This window comes from Phycodurus eques, chromosome 5 (genome assembly GCF_024500275.1).
Source record: "Phycodurus eques isolate BA_2022a chromosome 5, UOR_Pequ_1.1, whole genome shotgun sequence".
In the NCBI taxonomy this organism is placed as follows: Eukaryota; Metazoa; Chordata; class Actinopteri; order Syngnathiformes; family Syngnathidae; genus Phycodurus; species Phycodurus eques.
This window is the reverse complement of record NC_084529.1, coordinates 17,746,677-17,763,619: the sequence shown is the minus strand read 5'-3', so window position 1 is coordinate 17,763,619 and position 16,943 is coordinate 17,746,677. Positions and strand designations below refer to the sequence as shown.

Genomic DNA, 16,943 nt, shown 5'->3' with positions numbered 1-16,943 from the left:
AAAAAGATGAACATGTGTACTCTGTGAATCTCTCTCACACACACACAATCAATGAGTTTTGATGTCCTTTGGGATATTTGAATACCCTGCTTTGCGGACCCGCTGAAACGGTTCCTTCACAAATAATTTTGGGAAATATATTTTCTTGTTTCAATGGAGGTTCTATTGTGCTATACTGCATTAGCGTGGAGAAGAATTTATGGGAAAAAAATAGGATTAGGTATCAAATTTTGTTCACACACAGATACTTACAAAGATCCTGTTTTTGTATCATGAATTAGGGGCAAGTAGGACAATGCCCCAAAATAAATTTTCCAAGAATAAACGCTGACTAGTACGGGGGGCTCACATCGAAAACGTGAAGTACTCTGAAAACAGAAATTAGCAAATTTTAAAAGACTAATGAGTGAAATAGTCATTTACTTTATTTGGTGATTACAAGTTAAAACACCTTGGACGACCGGGATGCCGCTGGGAACTGAGGGGTAAAATGAAAAGACAGAAGCGGCACAAAGAGTTAACCTGCGTAAGATTTTGATCAACTCGTAAACGAGATGGAGGAAATCAACAAAAGAAGAAAACAACAAAATAGGAGATGAAAATGCTGAAACTCTTCCTGGAACAAAAACGGACAAATATGAAGTGAACACTTGACCGTTGCCGTATTGAATGACACCCTGCGACAATTTGAGTTCCAAAGTAGGGTTTCCAAATGGTTAGGGTTTCAAAGTAGTGTTTTATGAGAAGTTTAGGGTTTCAAATTAGGGTTTTAAATTTGGGTTTAAAGAGAGACTTGGGTTTCAAATTAGGATTTCAAAATAGAATTAGGGTTTCAAATTAGGGCTTCAAATCAGGGTTAGGGTTTCAAAGATGGGTTTCAACACATAATTACGGTTTCAAAACAGGGTTAGGGTTTTTAATTATGGTTTAAAGAGAGGTTTAGGGTTCAAATTAAACAGAATTTGGGTTTCAAAGTACGGTTTCAAAACAGAATTAGGGTTTCAAATTCAATTTTTTTTTTTTTTTTTTTTTTTAAACATGTGGCACTTACATAGTAAGCAACACAGAAGAAAAACACACAAACACTCATTTGAGTTGAGCGTACTTTATTTGATGATCACCGGGCTGTTTCCCTTTTACAATGAATGCGTGTGCAGCACTTCTACTTGACCAGAGAGAGACAGCGATAGTTGTAACAGTTGACATATTTGCGCCAGAGAAGAAGAAGAAAGTCGATATACGTTTTCAGAGAAAGAGCGTCAAACGTAAGTTAGCGCCGTACAGCGTCTCGATAACGACAAACAAACAGAAGCACGGCCGAAACCGTCGGTCGGATTTAGCGTTAGCGCTAATCCCGTGTTAAACAATTACATTCAGGATTATAACCAAATAAGTCACATGCAAGAGGATTAAGATGATGTTCTCTTGGCGGGTCGGAATCACTGTCGAAGCGTAACGTTACGTTAAGAGATATGTACAAAGCTGTGAGTATGTGTGTGTGTATGTGTGCGTGTGTGTGTGCGCGGTACATTCGTGTTGTGTTTGACCATTTGGACTTTGTTTCAAGTCATATTCAGGAGAAGGTCGCAGCCGAGGCCGGCCGCCACTGGTTCCGTTCTGGCGTTATTAGAAGAGTTTGCATGCCTGTGTTCCCGTGAAATCCACTTTTGAGTTGTTTGTCTATGCATTTACATTCACAAAAATACTTTTTTACAGCGTTCTGCCGATGCCTTGAAAAGTCACACCGGAAGGCCTACAAAATCACATCCGGGAGCGTTCGGAAACATCTCATTCAGGACTTTGAGGCGTTGTTCTGTTTTGTAGTATATATTTATCTATTTAAAAAAAAAAAAAAAAAATGTAATTAAAATGTCTCTAGCTCACTCAAATGCACCACGAGCGCAGGTTGCTGACGATGGATTCCAGAAAAGTGGGAAGTTGGAAATTTCTCATCCATGACGAGGAAAAGTCTCGAATATGATAGAACTTTTGTATGATTTGCGTTCACTCAAAGCCTTTTTAAACCATTTATCATACTCCTTATCAAACACATTTTGTGCTGGTAAATTCTTGTGTTGATATATTTTATCATCTTTGTATGAAGTTATTGCGAAATAAAGTATGATAGAGGCTGCCAAAAAAAAAATCTGATTGTTACAAGGTTAGTCATCATATTGCGATTAAAAAAGTCGGAATGCGAAGAGAATAATTATGTAATTACAAACAAATATTGCTGTGAGTGAGGGTTTTTAGAGCGAAAAAAGTCATATTGGGAGTATTTGTGATCGGCGAATATTAAATATTAAGGAAAATGTGTATTGTTGCGAGGATTTAATCATGTTTTGAAGAAAAATATTAGCATACCATCTTCATCACAAGAAATAAATCGGAATTTTATGAGAATAGTTGTATTGTGAGAAGAAAGCTGGATGATGGGAATAGAATTATGAAGGTAAAAGTCATGATGTAATGGGAATATTGTTACATTGAAAACTTTGTTGCGGGAATAATGTCCTTCGAAAAGTTGTATTGTTGTTATATTGTTAAGAGGTTAACATCGTAATGAACAAGTCGTACTTCTACGAGAATAAAGTTATGTTTGAAAAAAATGTGGATGTGGCCAGAATAAGTCAGTTTTGTTACGAGGATAACATCTCAGTGATATGAAAACAACAACGTAGCATTATGAGAAAACTTTATATTGTTATGAGAATAAAGTTATATTATGAGGGTAAAGTTGAAATGTGAGTGAAAAGTTGTAACACTACCAGAATAAAGTGAGAATATGTTACAAGAAACAAAACACAATTGCGAGAATACGTAGTAATATGACAAAGTAACCTGAAAAACGCACAAAAACATCAAAGATGTAACGGATAAAAAAAATAAAATAAATCCATATTGTTCCAATATAATGCTATAAACAGAAAGTGGCAAAGGGACAAAAAAGTCATAATCTTAAGAGTATAATGTTTAATATGACGAGAAAGTCACATTGTTACGGGAATAACAGTGTCGTGTTTGGAACAAAAAAAAAAAAAACTAAGACAATAGAATGTCAATTTATCTAAATTTGTGTTGCATGTCTTGCGTTCCGTCTTGGATTAAGCTTGTTCTTAATGTTTTTTGTTTACAACAGACATTTCTGGGGCGATATTTCATTAGCCTAATAGCATAATTGACTAAATCATTTTTAACTTACTGTTAAAATATCACCCCAAAAAAAACCCCCACCAATGTGTTTACTACAAATTTTATTTATTCTTTCCCATTTTTCAAAAACATACTAATCTGAGTTAGGTAACTACACTATTAGGCTAACGGTTAACTACTTGCCAATTTTCTGGAATGCATCGTACTGATTGGTGGAAAACAGATTCGGTTTAGCGTTAAACGAGCCCAAGATGATTAACTGAATTATTGGCCCGAGCAAAATGATTTGCAATTTTAGCGCGATTAAAAGAAAAGTCATTAACTGGACGACATTCTTAGCTGCCCACCTCAAGCATGCAGTATTTGAAAAACAAACAAAACAAAACAAAAAACACATTCCTGCAAGTGTCGTCCTGAACATTCATTCATGCTCATTTATAAATAGTTATTATTATTATTATCATTATTTACATATTACGTGCGTTTATGGTCGTTGAGGTCATCACTGTGCTTCAGTACAAACAACTAAACTCCTCCCACTTCCTTCTGGGAAAAAAAGTGCATTCTGGTTTGGTGCAAATACATTCTTATTATTTTTAGCATACAGGAATCGAACGCGAGTCAATCACAGTTCCCCATCCGACTGACTGTTTTTTTTTTTTGTTATTTTTGTTGTTGTTTTTTTATTTCACATTTGGTCTCGTCCTTTCCTGTGTTCGAAACGAGCTTCCGTTGCTACATTAGTGTTTTCATCTTTATATTTCTGTCGCAATGAGAAACAGCCAGTTAATGTTGTCCATGTTGTAACGCTGAAACACCGTCACATACTTTGATGGAAACATCCGCATAATTATTAAGGATTAAAAGTGAAATAAAATTACATTAAAATCCCCCAAAATGATGGGAAATTATTATAACGCAGAGAAAAACTTTGTGCTGAAATGATTAAGAAAAAAACTCAAAATCTAGAATGAACATTTTATCATTAAAAACTATTATACTATTTAAAAAATATATTTATTCAAATTATATTATCTAAAATTATTACAAAGCAACATAAGTACTGAAAAAAATCCCAAATGAAATGAAATAAAAAATTACAAAGCAGCAATGAGACAATTAGGGCTAAAACGTTCCTCATTAGACACTTCATCAGGAATACCTGCACAATTATTACATTTTACCAATGGAAAAAAGGTTAGATCAGGATTCTGAATTTATAACTAATTATAATTTCAGAAGCGTCAAATTATTAGGGACAGCTCTCAGTTCACCTCAGAGTAATTTTTGCTTTTCATTACAGTGTGGCCCTATTACGCATCCATCCATCCATCTTCTGAGCCGCTTCTCCTCACAAGGGTCGCGGGCGTGGTGGAGCCTATCCCAGCTGTCATCGGGCAGGAGGCGGGGTACACCCTGAACTGGTTGCCAGCCAATCGCAGGGCACATAGAAACAAACAACCATTCGCACTCACATTTACACCTGTGGGCAATTTAGAGTCTCCAATTCATGCATGTTTTTGGGATGTGGGAGGAAACCGGAGTGCCCGGAGAAAACCCACGCAAGCACGGGGAGAACATGCAAACTCCACACAGGCGGGGCCGGGGATTGAACACGGGTCCTCAGAACTATGAGGCTGACGCTCTAACCAGTCGTCCACCGTGCCGCCAGCAAGGTTACAAATGAAGAAAATTCAAATCAATAAAAATTAACAAAACAAAACAAAAAGATTAACATTGTTATGACATTAAGATTGATTGTGCCTCTGTGACTAGAAGTGACCGGTAAATTAATTTAATTCCATTTTGCAACAGATGGAAAAAAGATCATCATCAAGATAATCGTCATTATCTTGGTTAATTCTACTGTAGTTTACCGATTATCGTGTGTTTTATTTTATTTTATTTTATTTTATTTTTGTCTATTTGGCACCACTTTTTTTGCCACAGTTCATGAACTTGATTATTGTCACTAAGTATGTTTTGCTAGGAGGCAAATAGTTGGAAGTGGAGGAGGACGGGTACGAAGGGCGACTCAGAACTCGATCTTGCAGGCGGGGAAAGACTCGTCCTGCATGACCACGGTGCTGCTGGAGGCCAGAACCATGATGTTGAGGTCCTGCTGCCTCTCGTGGGTGCGCTGGTACCACTCGCGGGTCACCTCCGTGTCGTGGGTCGGGATCAGGGTCACCTGAGCAGAGAGGGCAGAGGGCACATCGGCTCAGAAATAACGAATAACATCAGAAGACATTTCATAACGTACAACGATACAAAGAGAAAAATAAAGAGATCTTTTGATTAATAATTGATTATTAATGTAACCATGAGTTTAATACACTGGTGCCTTGAGATACAAGTTTAATTTGTTCCGTGACCACGTTCCTAACTCAAAACACTCAAAATCATCCGGTCACAATTAATTGGTCCCGAAATTATTTAAATAATGGATCTTTGTTCCTCTATCTCTGCCAGCGACATATAAAGACAGGCAGAATATTTAAATGCTCTTCCGTTAGAGGCAGAAGGTACAGTTAATCTGTGTATCAGCTGCGTGAGTACCTGTAGGTTAGAGCCCCACTGAGCTTTGCCCTCCAGGAGGGCGTCCAGGACCCCGCGGCTCGGCTCCCCGCCGCTCGGGTCGTTCCCGCTCACCACGTAGTACGCCGCCCGCACTCGCTTGAAGAACTCCTGGTCCACGTTCTTGGCACTACAGTGGTTGGGCACATAAGCCAGGTCCACGTAGACCGGCGGTCCGGGCGGGACAGCCGAGGGGGCTTTCTGAGAGCTGTTTCCTGAACAGACGCACATGATCGACTTGACAAACCAAACTTTTAAGTCCTTCACAGATGTCAATATTTCCGGTAGCTTTCCTTAACAGTAAAACTGCCATAGAATACTTAGTACATAGTACACGTGTTCTCCGACTTCCAGTTATGGGAATTGGGCGCCTTACCTGTAAGTGGCTGTTGGGCAGTGGTTGAACTAGGAGGAGAAGTTGGAAACAGGTGGCATTGTAAGCCCCCTCCTCTGTTGAGAGATGGTTTCTCAAGGCTGAGAAAGCATCGCTCAACAGAGGAGGCGACCTACGACACCGCCTATCTCCCCCATACAATACGACTTTGGCTGGCAGGAGGGCTCTCTCCAATATATTTAATGACTGTCGTTTTGCATCCCAAAAGATAAGCAATATAGAAAATGAGCGGATGAAAGAGGGAAATCATGCTCGGGTGGAGCGTTGCCTCTAACATATTGGATAATTACTCGGGTTTCCACATCAACAATCAGGCTAGAGCTGTTCTTTCTTGCCATTGTGCATAAACCAATGAAGCCTTTTCGTATGAGAGACAAAACACCTATTAAGACAACCAGAACAGTCCAATGCAATCGATTTAAAGCCCTGAGAAAACAATGACCTCGATGAATGAGAATATTCACACACAGACTGGGAATACTTTTGCCACCTCTGTTCTTGGGTAAACGGAACTAGACTTGCTTCGCTTTGGTCACAAGCTGCATTATTAACCACTCATCTCGGCTATGTTCACATATTAAGGCAGAACTCACGGCTGGACAGCGAAACTGTCATAGTCCAAATAGTCCTTATTTTCCTGGTACAGTATTGATTGTATTGTATTAGGATCTTCAGGAACAAACATTTGCACCACCAGCATTTGACTAATTGAAAGATGCAACCCACCTGAACTACTCTTCACTCCATTGACCAGGCCCTTCACGGGGTTTAGGATGTCACTCCGTGAACCTTGGTTCTCAGACATTTTCACCAGCCTAGAGCTCCTCTCTGGGTCCTTCCTCCTGAGGGAGGCTGATCGGGGTGAGGCTGAGTCGTTGTGGGCCTGCTTCACCAGTGTGCTGGACCTCTTCTTGACTTCCCCCTTCCGAGCAGGAGAAGCCGATTTGGGTTTGGCTTTTCTGAGGCCCTTAGTGGCCTTGTGTTCCTTTGTGAGACGTTTTTCTGTGCTGCTGACATCCTGAAGGAGAGATTCTGGATCCACCATGCACACATCTGGATGGGGAGGTTGTGGAGGAGGGTCCTTCACAGAGGTGGGGAGGGGATCGTGTGTCTGCAGAGCTGCCCTCGGTGATGGGGGACGCTGGCCACCGGCAGCACCCGAGGCAGACAATTTGTCAGCAGGCAGATGTTCAGCGTCTTCATCTGAGTCCAGGTTACCTTCAGCGGTAATAGATGGACACTCCTCGGTTCCTGGTGGGACGTCAGAATCAGACTGTGAAGGCAATGACTCACTCACCGATGTGGCAGGTGTTTCCTCTCCAGCCAAAGTCGCAATCAGTCCAGATGAGACAGAGCTGGACTGATAACCGACATCTCCATGGTGACGCCTCGGCTTATGTGACTTACTTTTCACAGATCTTTGTTCGTGAGCCACATCGCCTCCCTCCTGAGAGCGGTCACTTTGGTCGTCCTCTTCACCATCGTCACCAGAGAACTGATGTGGACTAGGATTGATGAATGAAGGAGAGAGTTCTCCTTTATGCTGTTTGTATTCATAGGAGGAGTCCGCCAGAGAGGAGGCAGAGGCGGCTCCGGTGTTCAAGTCCAACGGATGATCAGTTTTTGTTTTACTCGATCCTCCTGTGAGTGAGGTTGCTTTTGAGGAGGCACTGTGGATGCTTGTCATCCATTTGAAGGCTTCCTGCTCTTGGTCACCATAAACTGGTGGAGGGGCACTTGGGAAATCATCAGGCTTCTGCAGCAGCTCCCAATCAGATATACTACTCCTTCGCCTTGCCTCTAACCTCTCTGGTGGCTTGTCCAAAAAGATGTCCTTTGCCTCTGGGCTGTCAGCTTCTCCTTCTACTTTACTACTACTCTGCTCAACTGAAGCTTTCATCTGTTCAGTGCTATCTTTGCACTTGTCTTCCAGAGACTTTGCTTCCACTTGCCCTTTTGCCATGTCTGTTCTTTCAGTTTTCTGCTCCACTTCAGTTTGGATCATCACCTCCTCCTTTTCATCCTGTGGTGTCTTCACACTTTGCTGCTTTCCCTCCTCTGCTTTGGGGGTGTCTGCGATGGCACATGAGGTGTTTGTAGCACCACTTGCACTTGCTGAAGTGACTGAGACAGTGTGATGAACTGTTTGCGTCAGCGCTTCTGGTAGAGACTCAACAGTCATGATAGTCTTTGTGTCTGTGGCATCTAAAGTACTTTCCATCAATTGTGCCTCAGTTTTTAATGAAAAGGTGTCTTTCTCTTCAGACATTTTTTGCCATTCAAAGTCGCATACAATGTCTTCTACTGCTCCTTGGGAGCTCCTGTCAGTGGATTCAGGTCTTTGTGGAGAGATATCAAAACAAGCTTCTGATGTGGAGAAAATGTCTGCCAGTTTTGAGGGCTCAGTACTTGGTATGACAGATGATGACGATTTGCCCCCTTCAGCCTGGGAATACTCTTTTGTAGGTTTTGTCATCACCTCCATATACTCGTTTCTCTGAAGGCCATCTGAGACTGAGCTTACAGACCCGCTACTGAAAAATGGCACCTGCTGGGCTAAACTGCTTGATACACTCACAAACCTTTGACCACTGTCTTCTAATTGTTGGGAAAAACTTGAGAAGGGTGATGTATAACTGGCTGAAGAGGTGGTGAAGGTGCAAGGTGACGATGGAAGCTGGTCTTCCTTTTTAGCAGCAAAATCTGAGCTTTGCTTCTTAGTCACACTTTCCTCTTGTGTGTATCCTTGGTAATATTGAGATTCGCTGAAAGTTTCTCGTCGACATTCATCTGACTGAATTTTGTGCTGCTGATCTTGTGGACCTACTTGACTGACCTCAGAGTATGCTCCAGATCCACTCAGACCGATATCAGCATAACTTCCTGTGTGCAGTGCAAAGAGACCAGAGGCAGGCATGGACACGGACGTCGGTTTGTCAGATTGTGCTGCCGAGGTTGAGCTGCTGAGGTTGCTTGTGGGTGGTGATGACTGACAACAGTCTTCTGATCGTGCTGATAGAGAACGTTTGTCTTCATCCTTTTCCTTTGACTGCTGGACCTGAGAGGAAGCAACATCCTCAGCAATCGATGGCCTCCTTGGTGTTACTGGCTCACGGGATAAACATGTTTTGTCTTCCTTTGTTTCAAGAGGTTTCGTGTCAAATGGAGTAGCCAAGCACATGCTGTCCAGTTTGGCAGCATTTGTGCCTGGTGATGTAGTTGTTTTGCCTTCAGTCTTTGTCTCAGGAGGTTTGGTCATACCAGCAGCTGTTGCTCCATAGAAGACTTCCTTTTCAAGAAGGTTTGTGTCACCAGAAGGTAATATTTTGTTTGGGTCCTGCTTGGATATCTGAAAGGCATCATCAGGTGTAACTTTAGAGGCCAACTCCTCTTTATGAAAGCTCAATTCAGGAGAGGTTTTGTTTGAGTCCTCAGAGAGGGTTTTATTCTCATCGGGACCAGCCCCACACATTTCTTTTTCAGACTGCTCCCTGGCACCTTTTTCCATATCAACATCACTCGAGTACTCCTCTTCCTCATCATCCTCGTCGTCATCGTCATCATCAACATTGAAATCTTCACCCTCTACAAGTAAGCGTACACCTATCAAGTGTTCTTTTCCCTGGGGAAAGTCCAACATGGACTGACTGTTGTCTGAGGCAAGAATGTTGTCATCTATTTTATGTTCTAAACAGGAGGAGGCCGAGCCTGCTCCCGTTTTACTTACTTGCTCTTCCCTTGCAGAAGATGAAGTACCGTGGGGTGAAATGTCTTTTTCTGCTGGGGAGCGCCGACCAGAAGGAGATCCTTCATGATCCGAGAACTCCATTGTGTCTTTCAGTGATTTTTCCATCTCCTTTGCAGTTCCCTTTTGTGTGAATGGAGTGCTGAGATCTGATTGGTACCAAGTTTCTTGCCTTGATTGTTGCCCTGCAGAATGAAGAGGAGCACCAGTAGACACCTGGTTCCTTTCTCCTGAAGTTCCTTCCTCCATATCCTCCTTCTCTTTCTCCGATTTTTCTGGTTTGTCCAGTTTGGGACTATAAGACTCTTGAGAAATTTTATTGTCTTGCATATTCAAGGGTGAAACGTTCTTGACAGGAGGAGGCATGTCTGTTCTTTCTTTTCGTTCCCTCTCTTCATCTTGCCCTTTCTCTCTGTCTTCCTGTTCAGGTGAGGCACTTCGGTGACTTTCACTCTGTGGGCTGTAGTCAACTCCACTTAAGAACATTGGTTCTTCTTTGACAAGATCCTCTTGTAGGAACATGGCTGCCCCTGCTTGGCTCGTTCTCCTGTTATCATCTAAGCTGATGTCAGAAGTATGACCTCCAAACACATCAGTCTCCTCTCGAATGGTAGGATCTTTTGGGATAGGCTTCTCATATGGATCATACTTGGATGTAGCAACAGATTTGCTTTCATCTTGTAGTCCGTTATCAGTGGTCTCTTTCTTTGCACCGTCAGATTTCAAAACATCAGTTGGGCTGCTGTTATCAGAGTCTTTGTCCAATAGGAAGTATGAACAAGGCTGTGAAAATCCTGGGGAAGCAGCCTCCCGTTCTCCTTCCATCTCCCGCTCTGCCTCTTTGCCAGGCTTTTCCTGTTGCTCCGTCTTAACTATTGCCCCAGCTCCAGAACTCATTTGAGATTGGACTGTGGATTGGCTCTTAGTGTTCGAGCTGGACTCTGGTTCTGTCTTAGATGTTGATACATCAGAAAATGGTTCTTGTTTTTTAATTGAAGTTATCTCCCCTTTTAATGTGTCCGTAGTTGAAGATTGCTCAGGGTGGGAGATCAATGAAGGAGGGGTTTCAGGTTTTCCAGCATCGGAAGAAAGACTGCATCCTTCTGTCAAAATGTCTTTGATGTCTTCATCAAGTGAAGGTTCCTGCATTGTAAGTGTTGGTATGACTATTACGGTCTGTCTGGGTGATGCCTCTTTAGTTTGATTGCTTAATGGAGTTGTTTGACCTGCAGAGCTAGTATGAGGTTCGGATTTTCTCGGCTCAACTGACAAAGGTCTGGAGCCCATACATATATACTCTTCCTCCTCATCTTCCTGGTCTTCATCAGAGGACCGAAACAGGAGGGTGGGCTTGTAGTCCAATTTTGAAACTAACACTGCTTCTCCGATTGTTGCCTGTGCAGATTGTTTCAAGGTTTTGTCGAGGTCCTTCTCTTGTAACTCCTCTCGCTCCCATTTCTCCTCCTTTGCGTGTCCAGCATCAGCTCTCTCTTTCTCGCTGATGTCTTCCTCCTTCAAATCTGACGCAATTTTTATCTCTTCAGATTTGGTCATTTGCTCACGCAGATCTTCCGTATCACAGGTTGCCTCTTTCTCCTGCTCCTTCTCCATCTTCTGTTCCTTGCTCAACTCGGCAACATGAGCGTCATCCTTTTCTTTCTCCATCTTCTGATTGGAACTAATAATGACCATTGCAGCGTCATTGTTTTCTTTTTCCTGCCTGTATATTTCTGGTTGCATTGCTGGCTGGTCTTCAGCTGAATCAGTCTCCAAGGATACCCACAGCTTTTTCACCGTCACCTCCTCCTCTTTTGGAGCTCCAAAGATTTCTTCTCTAGTCCTCTCTTCCATGGCCTGGGCTCGGGAGTGGTCCACCTCTTTTACATTACCTGTCTTAACATCAGCCTCAACAGTCTTTTGAACCTCTTTTGTGTTATATGATTCAGTCTTTGTCTCATGTTTGTCTCCCCTTGAACCTGCTGTGGGCACCCTCTTGTTGTCTTTAATGGCTTCATCTTCATTATTGAGCTGCTTAACTTCATCTTTCATTGTTGTCTCACTGATACATTCCTCAAATTTAACTTCTTTCAGTTTTTGATCCTCTGCGCACTCCACCAGGGCATCTTTGCCATCTTTTGCATCTTCTAACACTGCTACTTGTTTCAGCTCTTTAGCCTCTTTGTCACAAACATCACTCTTTTCATCTTCCATAGTTTGGGATAAGGCAACATCAAAACATTTTTGCATTTCCTCTTTCTTTAGTACATCAGAACGTTCATTCTTATCATAAGCTTCTTCCTTTTGTCTCTCTTCAGTGTCCTCCTTTTTGAGTTTTTCTTCTAAATCAACCTTCTTATCGACTTCTGCCATTAGTTTTACTTCAATGGAATCTTTGCAGTCTTCTTCTTTAGTGGGTTCGACAGACACTTCCACGTTACTTGTTCCTCTGTATGTTTCTTCTTCCAGAGATTTGATACCAACACCTTGATCCACAATTTTCACTTCTTCCTCCTTGGACGGTTTGATAGTGATGGTGTCCACTTCACGATCAGCCTTTTCGTCTACTTTACTAGCATAAATGTCATCTTGCACAGTGGTATCCTCAGCTTCCTTATTCTTGCTCGTCATTTCCACGTCAGCGGGTATGCCAGCAGCAAAGGCACCTAGTGTCTTTTCCACTTCTTTGACAGATTTGTCTGCATGTGGTTGTTCAGAATTTGCTCGTAGGGTAGATTTCATTTCTTGATCCTCTTCTGCAGGAATGTGTGCAGCAGCCACACAAACAATGTCTTCTTTGGTGATTTTAATCGCTGTAGTATTGGCCCTGTCTTTTTCCGTCTGCTCGTCTGTGACTAGTCTGATTTCTACTTTATCATCTTTGATCAGCTTATCCACTGTTTCGTCCTTTCCAATCTTCTGCTTCTCATCTTCACAAGACTTTTTAATGAAAGTTTCAACCTTTGCCTCTGTGGTGTGAACACTTTGAATCTCCTTTTCTTCAGATTTTGTGGCAACAATGTCAGACGTTCTCTCCTCATCTCTCTCCTCCCGTTTCATTACTTTATTCTCAGTCACAACAGCATCTGCCTTCTTGACTTCTTCCATTGTTTTGAGTTTAGAGTCTTCATCTTTCCCTCCAAAAGCAACAATATCTTCTTTGGGTGACTTAGCTAAAGGACTGGTCTCATTTTTTAACTCTTTCAGATCATTTTTAATGGCGGTATCAAGTGACTCTTTTTTCACAGCTTTAACATTGAAAATATTGGCATCTTTCACTGCGTTCTCATCCTTGATGGGTAAAATGGCACAAACATCATCCTGGAGAGCAGGTGGTTGAACTTCAGTTGAAGGTATGTCTTTAATAGTGGTCTGCTTTTCTGTGTCTTGCTCTGGCTCCTTGATAGATACAACATCCTTCAAGTCCTTGTCAAATATTTTTTCGTCTGTCTTTTTGTTTTTTTGCTCCTCTTCTTTTTCCTTTCTCGTTTTGTCTTCAGTTGAGGTGGCAAGCTTGAGGAGCTCCAAATCAGGGAACGCTCCCACTGGCGAATGTCGAAGGGGGGAATGAGTTGCACTTGGTGGTCCTGATTGTGTCGGGGATGCCATTTTTACAGTAATGTCATCCGGACTGAAACAACGCTCCTCGCTCTCCGAGGTAACAGAGTCTGAGCCGAAAGGCCTGGTAGGCACAACTGACGAAACACCTTTGGAGGCCATCGCATAAATATTCTCCTCTTCAACTGGAAAGTGGAATGGGTGGTCGTCTTCTATCAACTTGGAAACAGGAGATGCCGAGCCAGAGGGCTTTTCAACATCCTTGTCTTTGCCATTTGGTTTTTGGGATGAGGCATAGCACTCTTGAAGTTTTTCTAGTGAGATATCAACATTGGGAGTCTGATCTTCCTCTTCTTCTTCATCATCATCGTCATGGGAATAAGGATCCTTAGCGGCCATCTTTGCATCTTCAAGAGGAAGCTGTAGGTCAGCCGAAGGAGACTTGTCTTCAATAGACGACGGTGAAAGTGTTTCTGATGAGAGAAGTTGCTCGTTGGTCACTTTAGTTTTGGCTGGCTCTTCAAGAGCTACAGTGGACGCAACAGACTGGTCATCAGCAAGAGAAGTGGGGAGAGAGGAGAGCTTGTCATATTCTGTGATGGATGTCGCAGAGGACACATGCTCTTCCTCTGCCAGAGGAGCAGTGTATATGTTGGTAAACATTGACAGTTGCTCCTGCCCGTCAGGCATAAAAGCTTTCCCAGGGATGGCTGAAGCCTGCATCTCCTTCATGCCATGAATGTTTACAAATGATCCAGTCTGATCTGGAACCGAGACATCATGTGCGCCAACGTCATATTGAATGTGTGGTATCCTCTCCTCGGCCTCTTCGTGGATCTCCTCATCGGAGATGGTTTGTTCTGTCTCAGAGTAGCCTGGAATGGTCTCGTCTTGGATGTAGGAGATGGGTTCTACTGCTGCAGTTCCAGGAGCTACTGCACTTATGGGCGCTGTGGTCCCTCCCACGTGTGAAAGGTAGCCCTCTTCCTCATCTTCCTCCTCAAATTCGGCTTGGGTCAAGGTGTCGGTTTTGCTCTTGCCGACTACCGGCTCTTCAGCCACACCTTCACCGGTGATCTCTTCATCTGCTATCACATCTAAATCTTCCACCTCCTCCAGTTCAGCCTTCTCCACTGGCTCGTCTTCATCCTCTTCCTCATCTTTTGTGTCAACCTTTGCTGAAGTGAGAGTTTCTGCTTTCTCCATTTCTTTAGTTTCGTGTTTTCTCTCCATCTCATCATGCTCTTTCAACTGGAATTCATCTTCCTCTTCTCCAATGCCCATATCCTCTTCCTCATCCTCCTCGTCTTCTGTCCTTGCCTCAGCAGTTGGAGCTTCTTCTTCCTCCTCCTCCTCATCCTCATCCTGAGATGCAGCTCCCTCATCCTCATACATCTGGGTCTCTTCCACTTCTTTCTGGTTGTCATATTTTGCCTCAACAACAGGTTTTACTGCCAGTGTTTCCTCCTTTCCAGGAGACTCTGCAGGAGGTACGAGTACACTTTCTGGTGCTTCTGGCTTCTCTTGGGTAAAGCTGTGAGCTGTAGTCCGCAACGCAACATCATCACGGCATGCTGGGGCTGCTAGATCATTGACAGGTACAGCTTTGGTCACTACAATGCCCTTGGCGAGGTCTTCAGAGGGACCTTCATTAAGTATTGGCTCAGCTTGAATGCTTTCTTTACTTATGTCTTTTACTTGCCGAGTCCTTAGTTCCTCTGGCTTCGATTCAGCCTTTGTCGGTTTTGTTTTTCCAGTCTTTGTTTTACTCGACACTTTAGCTTTGTGTAACGTCTTTCGAACTTCTGGCGTGAGAGGTTTGAGGTCAGGCTTTGCTATTTTTCTCAGCTCTGGTTTGAATGTATCCTTTTTCTTGTCCTCTTTGGACTTCACAACTCTCTTCTCATCTTTTTTGATAGACTCTTCTTTCTTGACCTTCTTGATCTCTTTCTTCTCCTTGTCCTTTTTCTCATCCATCTTTGACAGTCTTTCCTTGGAGTGCTTTTTCAAGGATTTTTCTTTCAGAAGTTTCTTTTCTGGCACATCTGTTTTAGATTTGACAGTTTTAGTTGGCTTTTTCGGTTCTTTGTTCACAGATATGTTTTCCTTAACATTCTCACTTTTTGTCTCTGTGACAGTTAACGCATCATCTTGTCCTTCCTGTTTTTCCTTGGTGGCCTTTGCGGTTGTCTTCGGGGAATATTTAAGGCTCTCTTTGCTCTCTGTCCTTTGTTTTAACTTTGTCTGCTTTACCACAGAGGGAGAAGCTCCTGAAGCAATATCTTTTTGTGTCGCAATGGGATAACGCAAGTAGTCGAGGTGCTTTAACTTTTCCAAGCCTTCCAGGATCTTGTTTTGAGGTGCATTTCCTGGGAAGAGAACTCTGACAATCTTTTCTGTTGGGTTTGCAGGAAGCCAGATGACTAAGGCAGTTACTGATGTCAGGTAGGGCACTGATATTTCTCCTTCTTTCCCATTTGGCAAAACTATACCAGTTTTGGCTTTGCTGTTGCCAGACCACTTTTGCATGAGGAACTGCATCTCTTTGCTTTCCTTGACAGGGTTGAGAACGTACATATCCAACCGGCCCACTCCCATCTTGTGGAACAGGGTAATAGGCTCAATAGTGTTGCTGACCACTCGATAGAGAGGCTCCGGTTTAATTCCCAGTTTGTTAAGGTACTGCAAAGTCAGTGAGGCTTCTTCGATGCTGCGTTTGATTTTAAGATTAGATTCTGGCATACGTAACTTCTCTGGCACGTTGAAAAACACCACACCAAGTTCTGGAGAGATCAGGTTCTTGAGCCAATCGCTACCGTTGGTGGAGCCTTGAGATCCCTCTTCCTCTTGCTCTGCTATCTTCCTCTGTAGGATTCCATTGATGCCTGGGAGGTTGTCGGCACCGATGTGAGTGAGCAGAATGGAGTCGATACGGTCCAGGTGGCGGACCAGTTTCCAGAAGCAGGATTTGCGTTCCGAGCCGCCGTCTACTAAGATGTTGAAGCCGTTCACAGCGAAGAGAGCGGAGTCTCCACGTCCACCGGGAAAGATGTAGCAGCACGGCTTGGACAGTTTCAGGAAACCTCCGGATGTCGGCGGTTCTAGGAGGTCAAAGGGTGAGGGGACGTCAACTGTCGCACAGATGTAGTCCGTGAACTCGGTGACCCCCTCCATTTTGAGAACTAAAGGGTCCGGGTTTAGTTTGTAGTGCAGGAACTCCCGCAGGGTCTGCTGCTGTCCCAGGGAGTTCCAGCCCACCTCCCCGCGGCAGGACACAGTAAGTGTAGCCTGCTGCTTGGGGGTGGATGGGCCGAGTAGTTCTCTGACCTGCAGGAGGAACAAGGGCAGAATTGTATGTCGATAAAGATATATTTTTTATATGGTGTTGTTGTTGTGTGTGACTTTGGGCTTGTCCCATATAGGGGCTTATTCTAAACAACAACAACAACAAAAAACTGGCTTGGACCAAAACAATGGTACCCTTAATTTAACACCTGGTCTTAGGTTTGAAGGGTTTCA

The 16,943-nt window shown here is 43.1% G+C and overlaps 1 protein-coding gene across 2 annotated transcripts in view; it reads right to left on the bottom strand.

Moving 5' to 3' along the window:
• Positions 1-1,105: 1,105 nt before the first annotated feature.
• map1ab (microtubule-associated protein 1Ab) overlaps positions 1,106-16,943 on the bottom strand; it is a 40,811-nt gene continuing 24,973 nt past the window's right edge. Inside the window, exons 5-8 of one of the 2 annotated variants that reach the window (XM_061677846.1) lie at positions 7,532-16,751; positions 6,851-7,375; positions 5,713-5,945; positions 1,106-5,344 (exon numbers count right to left, since the gene is read on the bottom strand). In XM_061677846.1, the coding sequence (XP_061533830.1) occupies positions 5,189-5,344; positions 5,713-5,945; positions 6,851-7,375; positions 7,532-16,598 (9,981 nt within the window). In that variant the 5' untranslated portion in view covers positions 16,599-16,751 and the 3' untranslated portion in view covers positions 1,106-5,188. Of the gene's footprint in view, positions 5,345-5,712; positions 5,946-6,850; positions 16,752-16,943 lie in introns of both variants that reach the window. The other variant, XM_061677845.1, reaches the window with a different exon arrangement.